The sequence below is a fragment of the Hakea prostrata genome, chromosome 5, assembly GCF_041222555.1.
Source record: "Hakea prostrata isolate BN-2017 chromosome 5, UWA_Hpros_2, whole genome shotgun sequence".
In the NCBI taxonomy this organism is placed as follows: domain Eukaryota; kingdom Viridiplantae; phylum Streptophyta; class Magnoliopsida; order Proteales; family Proteaceae; genus Hakea; species Hakea prostrata.
Window position 1 is genome coordinate 40609331 of NC_142604.1, and position 20014 is coordinate 40629344.

Genomic DNA, 20014 nt, shown 5'->3' on the forward strand with positions numbered 1-20014 from the left:
CACTCCTTGGGTCATAGTTCAACAGGCATTTTAACTCACACAAGACTATCAAATGAAGGAAAACAAAGCAGATTTTATTGAGGAAAAAAGAGAAATCAAATGGGCAGCTATGCCAGAAGGATGGCTGAAAATCAATATTGACGGTTCAGCCATTAAGAGTCACAATAATTCTACAAAAGCTCGATATGGAGGTATTATCAGGGACTGCAAAGGCAGAATGCTGCTTTGTTGTTATCAAGGATGTGGCAATATGTCGAGATTAGAGGCGAGAGCGAGAGGCTCTTAGAAAAGCCTTATGTTGGGCAAGAGATCTTGGTTTATCAAACTTGATCATAGAAGGTGATAATTTTGAAGTAATCAAGCTCATTCAACAAAAAGATTGAGATCCTCGCTTGGAGGATTAGATCGATCTTACTTGATAGCAAAAACCTTGCGACCTCTTTTGATGCGATCGAATTTAAACATACACTCAGAGAAGGAAACTTTATAGCAGACTGCTTGGCTTCTAAAGGAGTAGAAACTCAACAAAATTTATGGAATGATTCTTCTCCTTCTTCGTTTCTTGTGTGGCTTGTACTTTTTGATAGCTTGAGCTGTACTGTCAAAAGAGGTTTCTCTTTCAAATAAATTATCTCTTTACCCCAAAAAACTAAAGTACGTCTGTATTTCACCATCGGTCATTGTGCAGATTAAAGGGTATATTTTTGGCATACTCACTGTAACTTCTTATATAAATCAGTAAGATCAAGGAAGTCTTGGATACAAATCCATAGGTCTCCACACCTCCCCTTGGCCCCCAAATACTTGTGGTTTGATGGTGACAAAAACAAAACGTGCAAATTACAAGATTGGGTAGATAAGGTTATGGCTATATGCTTTGCGTTCTCCTTTTCGCATTCCTTGCTAATAATGCGAGGAAATGGGAACCGTGTCTCAACCTTCCTGGTTTCCTTTACCCAGAGAAAAACCCACTCCCGTCCACCTCATAACCACGGCTACAGCTCTGCGATTGGGTGAGCTCTTCCACCTTCACGCCCACGTCCACCTACGATCAGGATTTTCTTCTCTCCTTCAGTCGTCCTTCAAGGTACGCACTTCTTATAACTTCACGATTTATCGAACACATTCATGGGTACGAATGAACCAAGATCACTGATTTACCGAAAAGAAAGAAAAAAGGGCTTGATATTGGCACTGGCTTTTGTGAGTTTTTCTACTTGATGATGAAAATTGGAAACCAACTACTTTGGATCATTTGTAATTGTGTTTGCCATCGATAATCATAGGATTTGTTCATCTCAAATAGAATTGACATCATTCTCTATAGGAAGAGGTAGCAATGATTTTTTCGGTTGATTCCAGGGTTCTTCCTATGATGTTGTTTATGACCATGAATTTGACTTTTCCAGCCTTCATGTTTTCAAAATATTGATGATTTTATGGTATTCCCAACCTTTTTTTTTATTGCCGAAGTTTCATAATTCCTTGCAGTCAAAAGAGGACTTGGGGAAGTCCTCACGAGTGCCATGATAATCTTGGTAACTGCAGAATCCTTCTATAGAGATGGGAAATCGTTTTACATGGTAGGAATTATTGATGAATAGTTTGAATACTGGACATCAAAGTTTTTTCACTCCCTTGGATTGGGCCCTGACAAAGAGCCACATTATTCACATTAATCAAATCCATTTTCTGCTTCCCAGTGTTTGTTCAAGCAAAATGCTTTTGCGTTAGTCAAACTGTATCATCCAAACATAGTGCTTTCTGTTTTGAGGATACAGATTAAAATATGCATGGAAAATCGTAGATAAACAAGTAAGATACTTCATTAGATGACATTCTAGCCTTCATTTGAATGTCAATTTGGAAGTGGTTGTCCCTTCTTTTTTTTTTGGGTTGGGGGGAGGTGTTTAGTGATGCCTGTACATCATTTGAAGGGCACAGTTATTGATCCAGGGGTTGTCTTTGTAATTAGTCACCTTACGACAACAACACTACAAGCCTTATCCCAGCTAAATGAATCAACTACGTGCCTTGGCTTCCAATGGGGTCTATTTGAGGCCATACTGGATGCAAGGTCTAATCCATGCATATCTTTTCCCACCACTTCTCCAGAGATTATCTTAGTCCTGTTCATAACTCTTTATTTCTTTCAATCTGGATAAATCACCCCTCCATATAGAGACATTTAAAGGCCTCCATTGAACATGCTTGTCCCGCCTCAAACAAATTTCTTGTAGTTTATCATTTATCGAAGCTACTCCTAAACTAACTCTAATATGATCATTCCTTTATCCTTCTTGATTTTGCCTCTCATCCATCTCAACATCGTCATTTCTGCTACACTAAGTTTATCTACATGATGCTTGTTAATAGCCTAACACTTTGCACCATACTTCATAGTTGGTTATACGACGATCTTATAAAAATTTCCTTTGTATTTTAAAGGAATGCATTGATCACACAAAGCCTTGGACACATTTTTATACTTGGTCCATTCGATTTTAGTTCTCTAGGGAGACACCATCCTTTGTATCACCTTTTATTCATGATCAAGCCATGGTACGTAAAATAATTGCTTTGGGGAAGTCTCCTCTCATCAAGTTTTACCACCTCATTGTCTATCTGAGCGTGCTGAAAGTTAATGCACTAGATATTCTTTCCTCGTTCTAGTTCGTTTAGAACCTTTTGACTCCAAAGTTGATCTCCATATCTCTAAGGTGCATTAATCCTTGCATGTTTCATATACCAAAACAATATCAACAACAAAAAGCATACACTAAGGAACCTCATCTTGAATGTATCTGGTTAAATCATCCATGATAAATACAATTAAATAAGGGCTTAAAGTTGATCCTTGATGTAATCCAATTTTAATAAGGAATTCACCACCTTGGCTCCACAGTTTTTACACTTGTCATTAAACAATTGTATGTCTCATTAATGACGTCCACATTTACTTGAAACATTTCTCTTCTCTATTACTTGCCAAATTAGCTCTTTGGGGACTCTATCATAGGTTTTCTCTAGGTTAATAAGGACTATATGGAGATCCTTCTTGCATTCTCTATACCTGACTATATGGGTTAAAAGGCTTAAAATATGGGACTTTATTTTTTCAGTTAAGAGTCTTCGTTTGCATCTATTTCTTTCAGTACTTAAGTTTCTAGGTCATTTTCATTACCAGTTAGTTAAGGATTGGGACCATTGGGTTATGCCGTTCCTTTTCAGTGTTTGACCATGTTTGAATCTCATATAAAAGTTTGTAGGGGGCTACAACCTTGTACACGAATTTGATTGATGAGAGTGAGAAGTTCAGTTTTTGCTTTTTGTGCTTTGCTGTGTGACAGATACAAAGAGTGTGGTGAGATGACATTGGTCGGAGATCAAAATGTGGTGAGAGGCCATAGGTGAGACTTGTGACCTGATTCTGAGAGAGATCACCCTATCTTCTTCCCGCTCCCCCTGTCAATTTCTTGTTTTGTTTTAGTTTATTGGTCTGAAATTTCCTGTGAATTCTTGATTGGTTCTCATATGTGACTGGTCTACATTAAGCTCAGAGGAATGGAAACATGTGGTCAGCCCCAATTGATGGTGTGTTCTACATATATATATATTGCAGGCCAAAAACATTGGAGTGGGCATATTTTGGTATATGGGATGAACTTGTTTGGTGATGCATGGTGAATTCTTCTAGAAGCTTTTCTTTATCTTAGTAATATAACCCTGGATTGAAAGGGATCAACTAGGGTCAGTTAACCAAGATCTCTACAGAACCAGCCACTTCTTGTAGACAGAAACCTGTGGGTTAGGTTAATGGTTGGGTTACCTCAAGTTTATTGGAAGGGGAATATGTGCTGAAGTTATAACTAAACCAGGTGGTGAAATTTGTTTGCAAGATTCCTATTAGAATAAGACCAAAGACTAAAAATGGTAGTTTTAGGCATTCAGCTGGGTGGATGGGTGTGAAACTTGGATCAAGTCTCTCTTTGGGTTAGGAGAAGGTTTATTTGAGCATGTTCTAATGGTTAGATTTCCTATGAAGAACTCTTGCTAAAAACTCCTTGTGTATGTTCTTTCTACAAGGTAGTTCCAGGTTTTCAAAACAGAAACTTGTTTGAACTTGAAAACTCGATTAAAATGGGACTTGGGGATTTAGGTTTTTATTGATAGGTCTAGGCTGTGGCCAGGTTTTTAATGCTACCGGTGAAGAACCAGTGGGAGACCTATTTACAAGCAGGCTTAATACAATAATGAAGACAAAATTTTATACTAAAAGTTCCTTTTTTTCCCCTTTTTTTTTTGGGGGGGGGGGGGTTGGGGGGATTTTTTTATATAAATGAAAGAAGAACATGAAAGGATAAGAAGGGGATAGAATAAGGATAGATAGAAGAAAGGGGGTAAGGAATGGGTTATCTCAGCCCTAGGTCTTTTACTCGCAACTATCTCAGCTATTGAACTTGGATTTTACTCACATAACTGAGGCTACTACGCCACAAATGAAAGTTCTCCAAAAGTCTCTCTTTCTATTGCAATGTAAGGGCCTATTTATATCTTTGTTAAAGCTTTACAGTGAATAAAAACTTAGTAACTTGAAATAGAAACTAATATATCTTAGTAACTAGTGACAATAGAATCTTATGGAAAATAAAAACTAATTAAAGTTAGAAACTACTAGGTTTTATATTTCAGTCACATGCATGAGTAACTAAAATAAAAACTAAACTGAGGTCCTAAGTCTTCGAAGAATAAAATATATATGTAATCTGATCTTAGGCCCCACAAATCCTTTATGAATATTTACAATATGCCAACTAATGGGTTGTGACACTGCTCACGTGAACAGTATTTTGGTCTTCATCCAACTTCCTATGTGGAGGTAGGGCTGCCTTATGCGATGCTCCATTCAGAACCCCCCAAAAAATTGCCACATCATAAACCATGCTGCCTCTCACAGCAATTGCATCCCACAACCTTGCTGTGCTGGTTTCGGGGCTTGTTTCTGTGGGTTTGTACGGGCTTTTGATCTACATCAGTTCCATTCAACTAGAGTTTCCAAAAACAAAAATAGAGAGGAGGAAAGGAGAGAAGAAGAGGCTTAGATCAGATTCCCTTACCAACGATAGGCTTCCCGATCTTGTATGTCAGGTCTTCCTAGAAGACTATTCTACAGCCAAATCGGGAACTAGGGTTCCAAACCTTTAGCACCAGCAATCTTCTTGGAGATTAGCAACCAGGGTAACAGTACTTGAATGTCTAGCACCAAGCACAATGCTCTCTCCCAGAGAAGGAGGCAGCAGCCAAGCAAAGCTTGTAGGAAAGTTTCAAATTCTCTAGTTTAATTTCCTCCACATTAGGATATGTATAGCCATTTAGGGACTAATCAGCTTAGAAACTAAGTAAAAGTAAAAACAGATATACTAATAATAAGTTAATAACCAACACAATTCCTTGGTGGAATCAAAGTTGTCAAGCTGTTGCTTAGGCAATGCTTAAGTGTCTAGCCACTTTGGTGGGCTTAGATGTCTGGATGTTGCTCTGTCACCTTGTTTGGTTTTGCCTCAATTTTTCACCCCACCATAAATGCCTTGCTTGCCTAGTTTAGGTGGCTGACTGAAACTAACTCTTAGCCTTTAAATAGTCACATGACCTATAAAACATTATAAAACTAACTTAAAGAATTAAATTCGTTTACTAATGGTAATATATTTTATGCCTATTACCAAGTAAACCGATGAAATAAAGGGTGGTGTGAACCCAATTCTAGGGTTAGGGTTTTTGGAATTATTTTCCTAAAATTAAGGGTTCACTCAGAATTTTCTGGCAAATTAATGGGATGATGTAAGGAACCAAGGATGATCCTAAGACTATTATGGGATCTATCAAAATAATGGGGGATGGACAATAGAGATGGGAATCTAAATAGGATGAGATAATTTGGAAAAGGGAAAAATTAGGGTTTATCCAAACCCAAGATGGGATCCTTTACTTGGTAGTAGGATATCAAAATAATCCTAGGGGGATGGGTAAAGGAAACCTGCAGTTGGGGTTTGGAGGGGTTTAGGAATGATTCTTGGGCAATCTTGAATCTTTCTTTCCTTTCTTCTTTCCTTCTTTCTTTCCTTCTTTTCTTTTCTTCTTTCTTTCTTCTTTCTTTGCTGCATAGGGGTATCACAGGGGTGGGGGAAGGGACCTAGGGTGACGTAGGGGCTGGGGATGTTGCTATCCAGGTGCTACAGAAATGGGGAGGGTTTTAGGGTCTTGCTCTGGGGTGGGGGAGAGTTTCTTGGCTGCTGCTGGGGGCGAGGGAGGGGTTGGGGAAGCTTGCACAAGAAAGAGGGAAGGAGGGGGAGGGTTCCTGGTTGGATCACAGGGTAGGGGAGGGCTCTTGGGTGCTGTACTTACTTGTTTGGGGCTGCTGCTGGCTGTCAATGGCTGCTAGAATTGGAAGAAGTTGCTGGAGTTGTTGAAGAATAATGCTAGAAGGGTTTGCTGATCATTGAAGAAGAAAGCTGTTCTCAAAATCCGCCGTGGCCCTCTCAAACAGGAACCAAGGTCCTCTGAACTCAATTTTCTTATTCACATAATCAGACTTAGCTTACAAAGGAGGAGTAGGTTCTTATTTATAGGTAACTAAAAGGTCTTAACTCTAACTCCTTTATAGATTAGGATCCCACCACATTAATCACAACCACTGAAATAAAGATTAAAAGATATAATGGATCTTAGTTGACACATGCTGAAATAACATTCTAAGTAACTTAAAACTCTAGTGAGCATATGCTAAAGTTTATTTAATTAAAACTCTAATTGTCATGTGCTGAACTAAGGACTCTTACTCAACTACTAACTCAAATTAAGACTTCTTAACAAAATTGGATTCTAAATTTAAACTTAATTTCTGAAATTAATTCCAGCATATAGGGTTTGCCCAAAATATCCTCCATAAGGGTTCGGCTAGCTAATTTAGAGGGACCTTGGGGCCCACTCTAGGATTCGGCCGGTGGGGTCAATCTGTGTTCGCATCACAGCCGAGTTCCCCTATATGAACCAAAGCTTATTCCACTGACAAGTGATATTCAAAATTTCTTTTTCTTTCAGTATTATGGTCTTACTGAGATGACCGAAATGCCAAAATTTCAGTGAGATCTCATCAAGATTTGGCATTTTCCTCCCAAGTTCCAGTCATCCATTTCAATGTGGTTTACACCTAACTAAAGTCGAGTACTTCATGTGCACCCTATTTTAAGCCGATAAACACATTTAAATGGTTAGCTTGCAAAAAAAGTCACCCACAATGGTGTTTCGAATTTGCAGCCCTGCTTGCTTATATGCCATCAAATCTGACTTATAATCACATATTTACACATTTCATGAAAGATTAATGTACATAAAAAAATAAGCAATTAAAAAGTAATGATGAAATAAATCATTACACCATACTATACAAGATCTACAATATAATAGTACATACGGTGGCAAACCTTCGAAGTTTCAAAATTTTCATTTCTTCATTTCAAGAATAGGACACATCATGACATGAATACTTCAATAGTTTAATAGGTCAATAGGAAGCAGTAAATGCCAATAGACTAATGGTAACTACTCTGGTGCCTTGGATGAATGATTTAGAAACACAGCCTTGGGCTGACCCAAACCCCATCTGAGTTTCCAGACGAAGATGAACAGGACCCAGTTTGAGTTATGGGTCTAGTAGTATTCTATGCAATATAAAAATGTCTTTTTCTATATTATGATGTAATTCCCCTTTTTAGACAGAGAATGGAAACATGAGCTGAATTTATGTTTGCGAGATGTGTGACTGGTTAGTGTGTGCACCTCTCTCCCCCCTCACCCTCCAACTTCTTATTCGATTTTCTTCCTACTTTTCTAGTTCTCCTTCCTTGACACAGTACAGGCTGATAACATGTCTGATGTCTGTACTTCACTGTGTCACTATGTTGTCTTGTTTGATCCTTATGATCTCAGTGACATAGGATGATTTTATATAGTGTAATGTATCATTCAATTATTTTTGGTACCTAGTTTCTTACCTATTATAAGAGAACAAGACCCCTCCCTGGTGGGTCATCTAGTTGCGTTCCAATGGATGTGTTTCATTTGCTATTTGTCTATGGTTTGTCCATCTTAGTCATTTTATTTTAGCTGTTGAAGGTGAGGATCTATTCTCACCCTTCTGTAAATAGAAGTATGCAACTGGTATAACTTCTGTAATTGTGGGACAACTGAATGTTATGAATGAAATGTGAGGAAGATTTCGCTGTTTCTAGATATTCACACTAATGTTAAGATAGAAGGATGAAAATTGAGCCGCACTTCTCTGCCGCTAACAATTTCCCTAAAATAAGCTTGTAATCCAGCAAAGTATTCATCAACTTTTTTGCACTTTTAGTTTCATATTTCGTTATTATATCTTATTACCTTGCAATTGACCGGGGCTCTCTAATTTGATAATTTGCTTCAATTCAAGGATGTGTGGCATGAAAGAGCATTTCTATTCAGAGGAACGGACTTCCTTCAATCATCAAAGAGTGCTATCTCGGCAACACGTGCATCGTGCTTATGTTTCTTTGGTGGGAAAAGCTCTAATACAGATTTTGGAGGCAAGGGAAAATCATATTTGGAGTCATCTAGCAGGAATTCCTTGAATGGAAGAAAATGGACAAATATCCTCCTGGCAGTTAATGTCTTGTGAGTCTGTACTTAACGAAAGATAGATGTAAATGAAAGTATGGCATGCTTTATGTTTTGGGCCTTTTTGCTTTTTCTAAACCTTCTTTTGATAGAGTGCTACTTTTACTTTCTGATAGCGATATAACAGTTAATAGCATTTTTCTTAGAACTCATATTTGGCTTTATCTTTTCTTATGTTGCTGGAATAACTCTTCTGTGAATTGAAGGGGATAACCTGTAGCCAACATGGCTGAGTAGTCATCCATATCCATTTATTAGTATTGTCCTTGAGAGAGTATTATTCAGTTGAAATGTATATTATTTTGAACCTTCAATGTTCTTAGACCTTATAGAATGATAATAGATAAAAGCTTGCACCGATGTAGTTAGTTTTTACAGAACCAGTGAAAAAAATAGAAGAAGAAGAAGAAGAAGAAGAAGAAGAAGAAGAAAAAGAAAACAGGGTAAAGAAGAAACCATTTGAAGAAGAAAGGCTCTTAAATATTTTAAAGAATATATAGCTGTAATGCAACTGGGTCCTGACTACAATAACAACTCAGCAGTATCCCAACTGGACGGATGGGCTACTTGAATCCTTGAAAGTTTGAGACTAAAATAATAAAGCAGAAGAGCACAACATCTGCAGGAACATGAACATATGAGATGCGAGAATTTCCACCTTGTTGAAGATCTTGTGGTGCTACCAGAAGACTGAAAGCAACTCGACTGTAAAGGAGGGGAGCAAAAGTACCCTTAGACGTAAAGGCGCTACTTAGCCCAACTCTAAACCAAGAGGAAAGTCCTCCAGCTGAAAGGGGTTGGTATGGTCCTCCAAACTTTTTTATTTGACACCATGCTAGAGTGTAGGCCCAAACCATGCATATTTTCCCTCCTACTGGTAGGGTCATTTTAGGCCTGGCCCTAGCTTCGTTCTTTAGGTTTTATTTTTTTACTTCTGATTATTCTTGTATCCAAACTTGGAGTTTTGTGTTTCACTTTGAATGACAACAACAAACATAACCTTAACCCTAATATTGTGTTTTAGGTACTGTTCATGTGAACGGTAAAAATTTATTTCTGTTTTGTTTTGACTCTTCTGCCCGTGTAATATGTTGCTCTGTTATCATATATGGAATAGAAGTGGGAAGTCAAACCTCACAGCTGTGACTCCCCAGAGTTGCAGTGATACATGTCTTTCTTCCTTTCTTCTCCCTATTGCTTCCATCGTTTTTTTCATTGTTATTTACATGGTATCATAGCGTGGTTCTTAGGATCCTTCTCTCATCCTATAATCTGGTTGAGTCACATTTATAATTCAGACCTGAACAAATCCTTGGTCAAACTCCTGATTAATAGTGCTGAAAACATATCAAAATTATAGGTCATCCAATGGATGAATGACATCCTACCGAGGGATGGGAAAATTTTTAAAGAAGAAAAGAGAAGAATCTTAACATCTTATATTTCAGGAAAAGAGAGAATCTTAACATTTATATAAACTTGCCGAACCAACAGGATGCAGAATTTTAGAACATCCATATTTCAATGTCCAATTATCTGATGTGCTTCAGATTCCTAATAAGTGGAATGTTAAGCACAAGATTTGACCTGCAAAGTTTAATAAAAATCCAGTGCCTGGATAAGGAAATACGTGGAACATAACTAGAAAGTCCAACTTATATCATCAGGTTGTAATTTCATCAAGCAGTCCATATAGGGGCGGAGAAGAACCTGTAGAAGGATGATTATATCCAAGGCCAGATTCCCTCTCTTCAAGATTGATACCAACATTGAGAAAGAGAGATCGCTTGAGGAGATCATGAATAATATTAGCAACTGCGGAGGGGAGAATTGATAATAGAAGTAAAGACTACTTTCATTTTTCATGTTTAGATCTCATGATCAATCAAGATTAGAACCAAAGCACTGCAGTTTTGCTGCAGACATGAACAAACTCCTTTAGAGACTGTCAAAAAAATTTAACCACTCAAGGTATTTGTTAGAGCTGCTCTGATCCTGTGTGACAAAGACAAAATAAAACAGCAAAAGGAAGAAGAGAGAAGAGTAAATTCCAGAATAGAGCAAGGTGCTGCAAGGGAGACTACCGATTAGGAGGAGAAAAGATATTCCCCACTTGTAGAAACAGGATTTATAATAGCCTGACTTTAGTCAAGATTACAAGCATACCCTGGATTATGTAAACTTTCATAGAAATCTAAAACGGTAACACATAAAGGCTAAAGTACTTCTTTGTAGACATTAACTAATAACTGACAACTGTAAGTGATTACATTTATAGCCGGCAACTTTAACGCTATATTGTTAACATGAGCAAAAGTCTGGATGTGTTTGGATTGGTCCTTTTGTTTGAACAGCGTTTAGTAATGCGAGAACTGTCCTAGTACCATGACTGATTCGGGAACTTTGTTTTCAGATGGTGAAGGGGAGGTTTACTACTATTATTAGTAGTCTGTATCTTTATGGAAGGTTTTTCCTTGTAAAGTCTTTTGACCCTTATGTTAGATTTTTCTTTCTTCAAAGTTTGATGGTTCCGCAAGTACTGTTTCAAATTTAGTCTAAGTTATGCATCATTTTTTGAATCAGCTGGATCCTCCATTATGGAGCTCTTGTTTGAAATTCTTCATTTTGTTCCTGCTGTTTCAGTTTTTCGTATTTTCGTTGTCCATAATTTCTCAGAATAAAACTATGTGCTTTCTCGATTCAGTTTGTGCAATATGTTTCTGAATCAAAAGCAACAAAACAAAGAAAACAAATAGTTATGTTGTGATCCGAATTCTTGTACCTGATTTCAAAGATGGACCCGCATAGACATATTTTGGTGGGCAACCCGAATGACCATTTTTGGAAATCTGTGGTGGAAGCGAAGGACTTGGGCTGATACAGTACGACCTGACCTAATGGATCAACTGTTTACTCGATTAGAGTCCATATATATGTATCTTATGTTCGCCTACCACATTATTGAGAGTTTTGGGAATTTCGGTTAGGGTTTTAGGTGAGAGTTCTTGTAACGCCGTTTTTGGCGATTGGTTGTGAGATCTTATTTTGTTCTTCATCTGGCACATTGAAATTTTTTTCTCTTTGCCCATGCACGTAGTATACTGCATTGGTGTGTGAACCATGTTAAATCTCTGTGCGTTTTTGTTTTGTTTCTATCAATTAGCCATTTCGTGGCATTGTTTTAACAAAAACTACTGGATTATAAGAACTTTATTTGAAATCTCAATTCATTTGATATTACATTGAAATCATTATCTTATTAGCCTGCAAACTGCATGTTGTCTCTGATTGAGTTAATGTTGTTTTAACTATACCCAGAAACTGAAAGGTGAGCTGATAATAGAATGTCAGGCATTGAAGTGCTTCTCAGTTCTTTTTTTATAATTATATGCCCTCTCTAGAATGAAAAAAAAGGCCTATCCTTCATTTCTCTTTTCATTTTGCCTTTTTTTATTATTATTTTTTTAATGTAGGCATCTGAAACTCTTCTCTGTATTTGATGATATCCTGTCAACAGAGTATATGTCGCTCAAATTGCTACCCAGGGGAAGCTGATGATTTGGGGAGCTAAGGTTAGAAGTTAGCAATCTAATGCTATTTGCTCTATATGCTTCCCTTCACAAATTATTTTGTTGTGAAATATTTCAATTGCAAGCCTATCTCATCCTGCTGCTTTAATTTATTGTGCTCACAGATTAATAGCCTTATTGATAGAGGACAGTTATGGCGGTTGGCAACCTCTTCCTTTCTACATGCAAATATTGGTCATCTCATGGTTTGGTTTGAAACCTGCCTATCTGGTTCCTTAAATCAATGTTGAAATGATATGTTTGTTTCTTCCTTTATTTTTAGGTCAACTGTTATTCTTTGAACTCTGTTGGTCCTGTCATGGAAAATGTTGCTGGCACTAGAAGATTTCTTGCAGTTTATATCACTTCTGCAGTTGCAAGTAATTACTCTAACCTGCTATTAAATATGATATTGCTTATGCTCCTACAAGTGACTTATGGTTTTGAGACAATCAGGTTCCGCGGTGAGTTACTGGTTCTGCAAAGCACCTGCAGTTGGTGCTTCGGGGGCAATTTTTGGACTAGTATGTAACCTCGATCTATTTTTTTAGCTACATTATGTTCTGGATGCCAATAACCTTATATGCTTGGAACATTACTGTACCTTCAGAAACCTAGTAGGTGGCAACTGCTTTAGATATGTAGGATGATGTGCATATTTGATGTAAATGAACTAGAAAAGTCGAGCTTACACGTGATGAGCTTTTATGATGCAGAGATAATTTCAAATGTATGATAAAAAGTTTAGGTAAGCCTAAAAGAAGGGATGAACTAGGATTTAAATGAGAGTGTTGGGGTCAATTCACAGATTGCTGAAGTAGAGAATGGAATGGACAGCTAGGGTTGATGAGTTGATGAGTATATAGTTTTAGTAGAAGATCAAAGCTAATGGCCAAAGGGCTGTAACAATTAGAAGGTGTTGTTGGGCTTAATTTGTTTCAGTTTCTTTGGAGAAGTGGGACATATTATGTTAAGGTCAATAATGCTTTCCTGCTGAGGAAAAAGTTGTTGGGCTACAGATATTGTAGAAAGCATTAGGGTTCCTGTAGGGTTTAAGGGAGGTGGAACCGTGGAAAGCATTGCAGATGAGATTTTGAGGTTATGTAAAAGGATTTGAAAGGGTATCACTATCAGTTCATGCATTCAGGAAATGAGATTGAACAAGTGAACTAGCAGAGTGGTTGAAGTGGAAAGGATTAATAATAGACCACTGACGGAGAGATTTAAGATGCCTAGGTTTTTAATACAGGAGCTTTCGCCCAACAAGTAACCTCACTCAAGTTTGAAATTTGTAATTCATTTTACATTCCAAATATGTGTAGTTGGCAAGAAAGTTAAAGAAAATTTGAAGAAGGAAGACCCATCATTGTTGTCAGTGTTATTTTTTTCTTATTATGTTCTTCTTTTCTTTTAAATCCATTCTTGCCAATCAAATATACCCTATGACCTTATGACCTTATGACCTTATGACCTGATCCCTGTTTTGATGCACATTTTGAATAGGGAGAAAAATTTTAGCTTCTCAGTTTTTTAAAACTCCTTTCTTGTAAACTGGTTTTTGAATTTGGCTAGAAATGCATCTATAGGGCAAATGGATGTAATGTGGCATAATGTAATTCTGACAGATCTATGTACTTGCGTCTAATTTATCAATGCATTTATCTTTTTCTCTCAAAAAAAATACAAACCGAATATACCCTCAGAATTTTTTTCTGGTTCTTTTGTTGTTGTGGCTTTTTTTTTTTTTTTTTTTTTTTTTTTGGGGGGGGGTTGTAAGTTGGCATAATATTCATATTTTGCACCTATATAGATTTCAATAATGTTATAATTATAATTATCTCACTTTAGCTTGCTAAATATTTTGGTTTTGCAAGGGCTTGAATGAAACCCTGTGTGATACCAAATACTGCTCATATTTCGATTCAAATTTCAAGGATTCAGTTGAAATTCGATCAAAAGTTCTGCTTCGATGAAATTTCAGATGGAATGTTACTTTAACCATTGTTTAATAGGAGTGACTCTAGGATGGGACAGGGTTGACTTGTTGCATGTATTATTGCTTCATTATATTTGACTCCTCGTAACTAATAATCATTGATGAATGATTTATTAAATGTTTTACACTTTAATGACTATTTATTCCTAATGCATGTTTGACTTGTTTTAAATGAATTATTTGTGTTTTACTATTAAACTGTGTCAAATAGGCCATATTAGGGAATTTATACAATTGAAAAGAACTGGGTGGATATATGGCCTTTTTTGGAAAGACTCTTTCCAAGTAATTAGCATGGGGTGGATAGGAACTGCCAATTTCTTCGAGGCAGTGATTTCCTGCGCATGTTTTGTTATAGATCACGCACAACTTACTCAATTTTCATTGTAACAAGAGTGCTTGGTATAAATAGGTTTGAAAAGGATTTTAGAGTGTCTAGGCTTGGGGCAGGAGGGTCTCTCAACGCCTTCTTTTTTCTTCTCATCAGAGTTATTTCACAAAGACTTGCCATGGTAAGGGAAACAAGTTATTGAATAACGGTGTAGTAGTTACGCTGTGTTTGGAGTATGCCCTTATGTTGAATCTTTTCATCTTTTTTAGTAGTGTACGCAATAATATGGTTGGTTGGTATCCCGTTTTATTAGCTTTAACTTGAAATCTTCCTTGATCTTCTACCTGGACCTTAGAATCATGCATGGCCTCTCAGCCTAACCCAATTTTTTGGTGGACATTCTTAACAGAGTTGACTTATTAGGTTTTCTGTTTTCAAAAACTCTCTTCATTTGAACTGGTTCTCTAATATGGCTTTCGTTTCTTCACAAAGTTCTGAGGAAAAGTTTCGTATAATATGAGTGTAACTGATCTCTGTATGTGTGGGGTTTGAGTAATATATTTTCTCTTTCACCCAAAGAAAAACCTAGGACCCAGAGTTAAACTACCATTTTGGGTGTCTTTAAATCTAGAGGTTCTGACATGTTTAAATATTTAAATTGCTTACATGAACCATGTGTTGTATTTTTGACGAACTGTGGAATAGACCATATTAGAGAATGCAGACAACCTACATTGTTAACTAGGATCCAAAGTCAAACTACCATATTAGATCTGGATTTTGAACAATAAGAGATGCGCCCTAGTTACTATTAAAGTACATTCAATGTCTTTTATTCTTCGTCTGTGATTTGATTGGTCACAATATATAGGTGTTGTTAAGCTGATTTTCCTGACAAACTAAGAACTGCTGGTTTTGATATTCTGGCAATCTGCAGCGGGTTAAGGTAGAGAGAATAGTAAGAATAATAAGACTTAGAGAGTTGTAACGGAAGTCATAAAGTGAGAGTTGAGGGATATGTCTAGATTCATTCAACGCTGATGAAAAGGACTACAATTTAGCCTTAAGTAACCCTGTTAGAATTTGAGGTTATGGTTTCAGAATACTTCTTTTCCCCTTTTATTTTATTATAAAATTCTATTGATTATAATTTTAGGATCTTGCTTTTAGAATCGACAGCAAACCTCTATTATACTACTTCTCTTCCCTTTCTAGTGGTTCTTTTGTGTTGTCCAAAGAAAGTCTTTCACAGTTAGTCTTGTTTTATTTATTTTTTTTTTATTTAATCGAAAGAAAGTTGGTGTTGTTTTGTGAATTTAGATTCTCTTAGGGTGGATAAATGTAATTTCTAAAACTTTGTAGTATTTTCAATTAATCTCAACCGTTGGATATTAGGGTTGACAAATGTTGCAATCCAACACCTGCGTGAACAAAAATCCTATCCTTGTATTTGGTGTTTGCAAATGCTATTTAATACTGCTGTGAACTGAAGTGTATTTTGAGACTCCAAGTAAATGAGTATTTTATAGCGCTTTTGGTTTTTGGGAACGTTTTATCATATTAAGATATATGGAATTTTTAGACTTGAGAAAAGTTGCAGCATTTAAAACTTGAAAAGTGCACCTACCTCCGAAAACCCGATTTACGTTCTTGAATTGGGGGATTGACTTATTATCCTTAAAAAAAAATTTTAAACTATTTTCATTGGATTGAAATAGGTATTTGCTTATTTATGAATAATCTCTCATGTAAATAATGCTATTTGGCATAAGTGCATGCATGTCCTGGTTTTAAGCTAGGTTCCTCCAATTGTGATGGGGATGGGTGAATTTGCATTAGTGTTTAGGTTGAAATTTGTGAAATTACCAAACATTATGTGTTTGAGACTCCCACACTGATGGCTTATAAGTTAAGAAGACGACAAATTCCCCATGACTTTGCTATAATAATAAAAACAATGTAAAACTTGTTTACCTTTTTTACTCCTAAAAAGCATAGAAATCCGAAATGCCTGCATTTTGTAAAACCAAAACGAAATTCCAATTATTCGAAAAAGTTATAGGTTTCGACCGAAATTTCAACCATTTCGGAGGTTTATACCATCTTGACCGAAATTTCGACCATTTCAACGTTCCAACTTGTTTTTCCTCAGTTTTTGTTGATTTTTATCCAATTTTCACCTAATTTCCATGACGCCTTTGCCTTCAAGCACCTCTTTTGCCTCCAAACACCTCCTAAGACACAACAACTACAAAAGAAACTCTGGCAGAAATAGAATGTAAAGCATGAGCATACCCAACACTCCCAAACTTCTCTCTTTTTTATTTTGTTCATGCTTAAATGATCTTTTATTACGTTGAAATTAATAAATGTTTAGCCTATGACTATGATCTATGATTGTCTTTTGTTAAATTTTTTTTTAAAATTATTTGCTACCATTTTTTTTTCATTTTTTGATTTTAATAATTATTTTCTAAATTATGTATTTTTTTGTACATATGATATATGAGCTTCAACTTAATATATGTGAGACACCCATTAGTTGATCTAGTTGGTCATTTCATTTTGTTGACTTGTATACGTAACCATTCTATCAAACAATTCGTGTATGATGATGATTCTATGATTGTATGCAATATAGTTTGTACTTGTCGGAACCAATCCTTTGTTAGTATACTTGAATGATAAATTTTCAGTGATTTTTTTTAGCAAAATACTAGTTCCATTGTGTTTATTATGCTTTAAATAGTTGGGAGGAAGAAATAAGATGAAATGGACGTCATAGAAGGCTGAAACCTATGGTCGAAATTAAAAAAAAAAAATCATATGTTTTGACCGGAATTTCGGAAACCTAAAAATTTCGGCATTTTCTTGGGTCGAAATCCTGGTTTCGACCGAAATTTGTTCCTTGCTCCTAACCATGGCTATGTTTCCCTGAAATTAACGAAATATTAATAGTGGACTCATAAGATGCTAGATTCAAAACTTATGTGAAACTCTGTTGAGAACCTTTCCAGTTTTGACATGGGAAGAACGCCCTAAAGAAAGAAATAGGAAGTACGAGGGCCTAAATACTGCACAATTTTCTTTTATCTTAAATGAAGAGTTTCTGCATAAATACACATAAAGATATGAAAACTATCTGAAACAAAAGAAGAAAAAAAATGCTGAGCTTTGTAGTTTCCTAGGTTTGAAGTTAAGAGTATCATACTGTTTCTATTGTCAGATCAACATAACCGCTCTGTAGATTAAAGATTTTAATCCTAAATCTTGAACAGGGTAAATGAGCCTAATTAGGTTGCAGCATAAAAGAAAAATAATGAGATTCACAATGGCTTATTTATTTATAGCTATTATAATGATATTCCTTTCATTTTCTAATCATTGCTTTTTGACTTTCTGATGGAACATTTTGTTCAATTGAATAATCAGCAATTTTGTTTCCATTACCAATTCTGTTCATTTACTGTACTGCAGGTTGGGTCTTTTGCTGTGTTCGTCCTTAGGCATAGAAGTCTTGTTAAAGGAGGGAAAGAAGACTTACAACATATAGTTCAAGTGATATCACTAAACATGGTATGCCACATCTTTTTCTTGATTGTTTCTGTTCCTCTATTAAAATGATTTTATGAAGTCATGGTGGATGATCCATCAGGTTTGTGTTATGCTTCCCCCCTCCCCGGGCATGAGTCTCTGAGTTGAGCAAGTAATGCTGGCATTGTATCATGGTTTATGAAGATCACCTTAGTTGAGTTTCATGCTGACAAGTTTAGTTCGTTAACTTGTGTTGAATGACAAAAATGTATTTGTTTTGCAGATCGTAGGACTGTTGTCTAAAGGCATTGATAATTGGGGCCATGTAAGTCTTACGCCACTCTATATTATTCCACTTTTCTACTTATTTTCATGGTATCTTGTGTCCACAAAATTTTCAGTTGGGAGGTTTGCTTGGTGGAGCTGCTATATCATGGTTTCTTGGCCCTGCATGGAGGTATGAATCCCGCACCAATGATGGGAGATCAGTTTTTGCAGACAAAGCACCCATATATTATCTGATCAACAGGAAAAGAACGACTAGGTAGTTGAAGGAATTGCAAGTCTTCTTGACATGGCTGCCTTCTCCACTTTAAAGACCTTAGAGGCCCAGGTTGGATTGTGAGAATTCAAACAGGCAGAAATGATCTGATTTAGGCACATATTTTAGAGAGAAGAAAGCATCAAGGTGATTTCACAATTGATATTCTTGCTTCAATTCCCACGGCCAGTGGCGTTTGAGATCTGCTCTTGAAGTACTATTTCTTATCCATGGGGATGCTGGAAATATTTTATGAACAGAATCAGGGTAAAAGTATAGAAGTGCTGTTCAAAGATGCAATTCATAGTTATTCAAGAAGAATAATGTTCCTTATTGTTTGACCTGAAAGTTAAAAGTTGTTACAGAATGGCAACATAATAAACAGTTAATTCTATTATGTTACATGTAATAAGCTATTTCCTTGTGGCCAGCAGTTTTCTAATTGGTGTAGCATTTCTTATGTTTATTCTTGAATGAGAAGATAGATGTCACAGTCAAATAATCAACAGTTCACATTGGATGATTTACAAGCTAGGACTGTGTATGTCCCCGGAGAGATGAGAGTTGTTTAACTATCGATTTATGGATGGAGAAAAGAGCTATAGCCACTCTTGTAAACGGCTCAAATTATAGCGAGCAAAGCCTTCATGGGCACATGAAATGCTTGTATAACCCTATAGTACTCCACCCACCCGCGGCCCCTGGCCTTGCGTGAGGTGTTGCTCCCAAGTACTGTAATAGCCCTAATAGAGGCCCGTTAACTAAGATAAGGCATTGGAAAATTTTCAGCACCACCTCCTAAGTTATCGCCTAAAATTAACATGGCCCCTTGAGTTACCCAATTTATCAGTTAGACCTCTTAAAAGGAAAAATATATCAATGACGCCATCCATTGTTAGAAAATCATAATTAATTGTTGATGTAAGTAAATTAAACTATTTAGAAAGACAAGAATACCTCTGAACGAAAAAAAATCTAAGCTGGACTCGTTTTTGTCTTCTTTCACCTTCTGTAGTTACTCTTCTTTCATTCTTCTTTCTTTCATGATTTCTATTTATATATATATATATATATATATATATAGAATGTGAGGATAATATTAGAAATTTATAACTAAAAAAATAACTGAGACTAATGGATGGTAGCAAAAATTGTCATAGAACATATTGTTTGTCCTTGAGGCCTTAAGCTAGAGCCAAACAGTTCTTCAAAATCAGCCACAAACCCCGGTTTTGGAATGCAACTTATTGTAAGTTTGTAACCCCATCCATAACACCATGGACAAGGAATATATTTTTCGTACCAACGATACCTTAAAGAGATGAGTG

At 36.3% G+C, this 20014-nt stretch overlaps 1 protein-coding gene across 1 annotated transcript; it reads left to right on the forward strand.

Moving 5' to 3' along the window:
- Nucleotides 1-859: 859 nt before the first annotated feature.
- RBL10 (RHOMBOID-like protein 10) lies at nucleotides 860-19296 on the forward strand. The gene is made up of 9 exons (XM_089156981.1): nucleotides 860-1087; nucleotides 8492-8712; nucleotides 12233-12287; nucleotides 12410-12490; nucleotides 12568-12664; nucleotides 12741-12808; nucleotides 18089-18187; nucleotides 18429-18470; nucleotides 18547-19296. Exons 1-9 carry the CDS (start codon nucleotides 920-922, stop codon nucleotides 18691-18693), a joined length of 978 nt encoding a protein of 325 aa, XP_089013107.1. The 5' UTR covers nucleotides 860-919; the 3' UTR covers nucleotides 18694-19296.
- The last annotated feature ends 718 nt before the right edge of the window (nucleotides 19297-20014 follow it).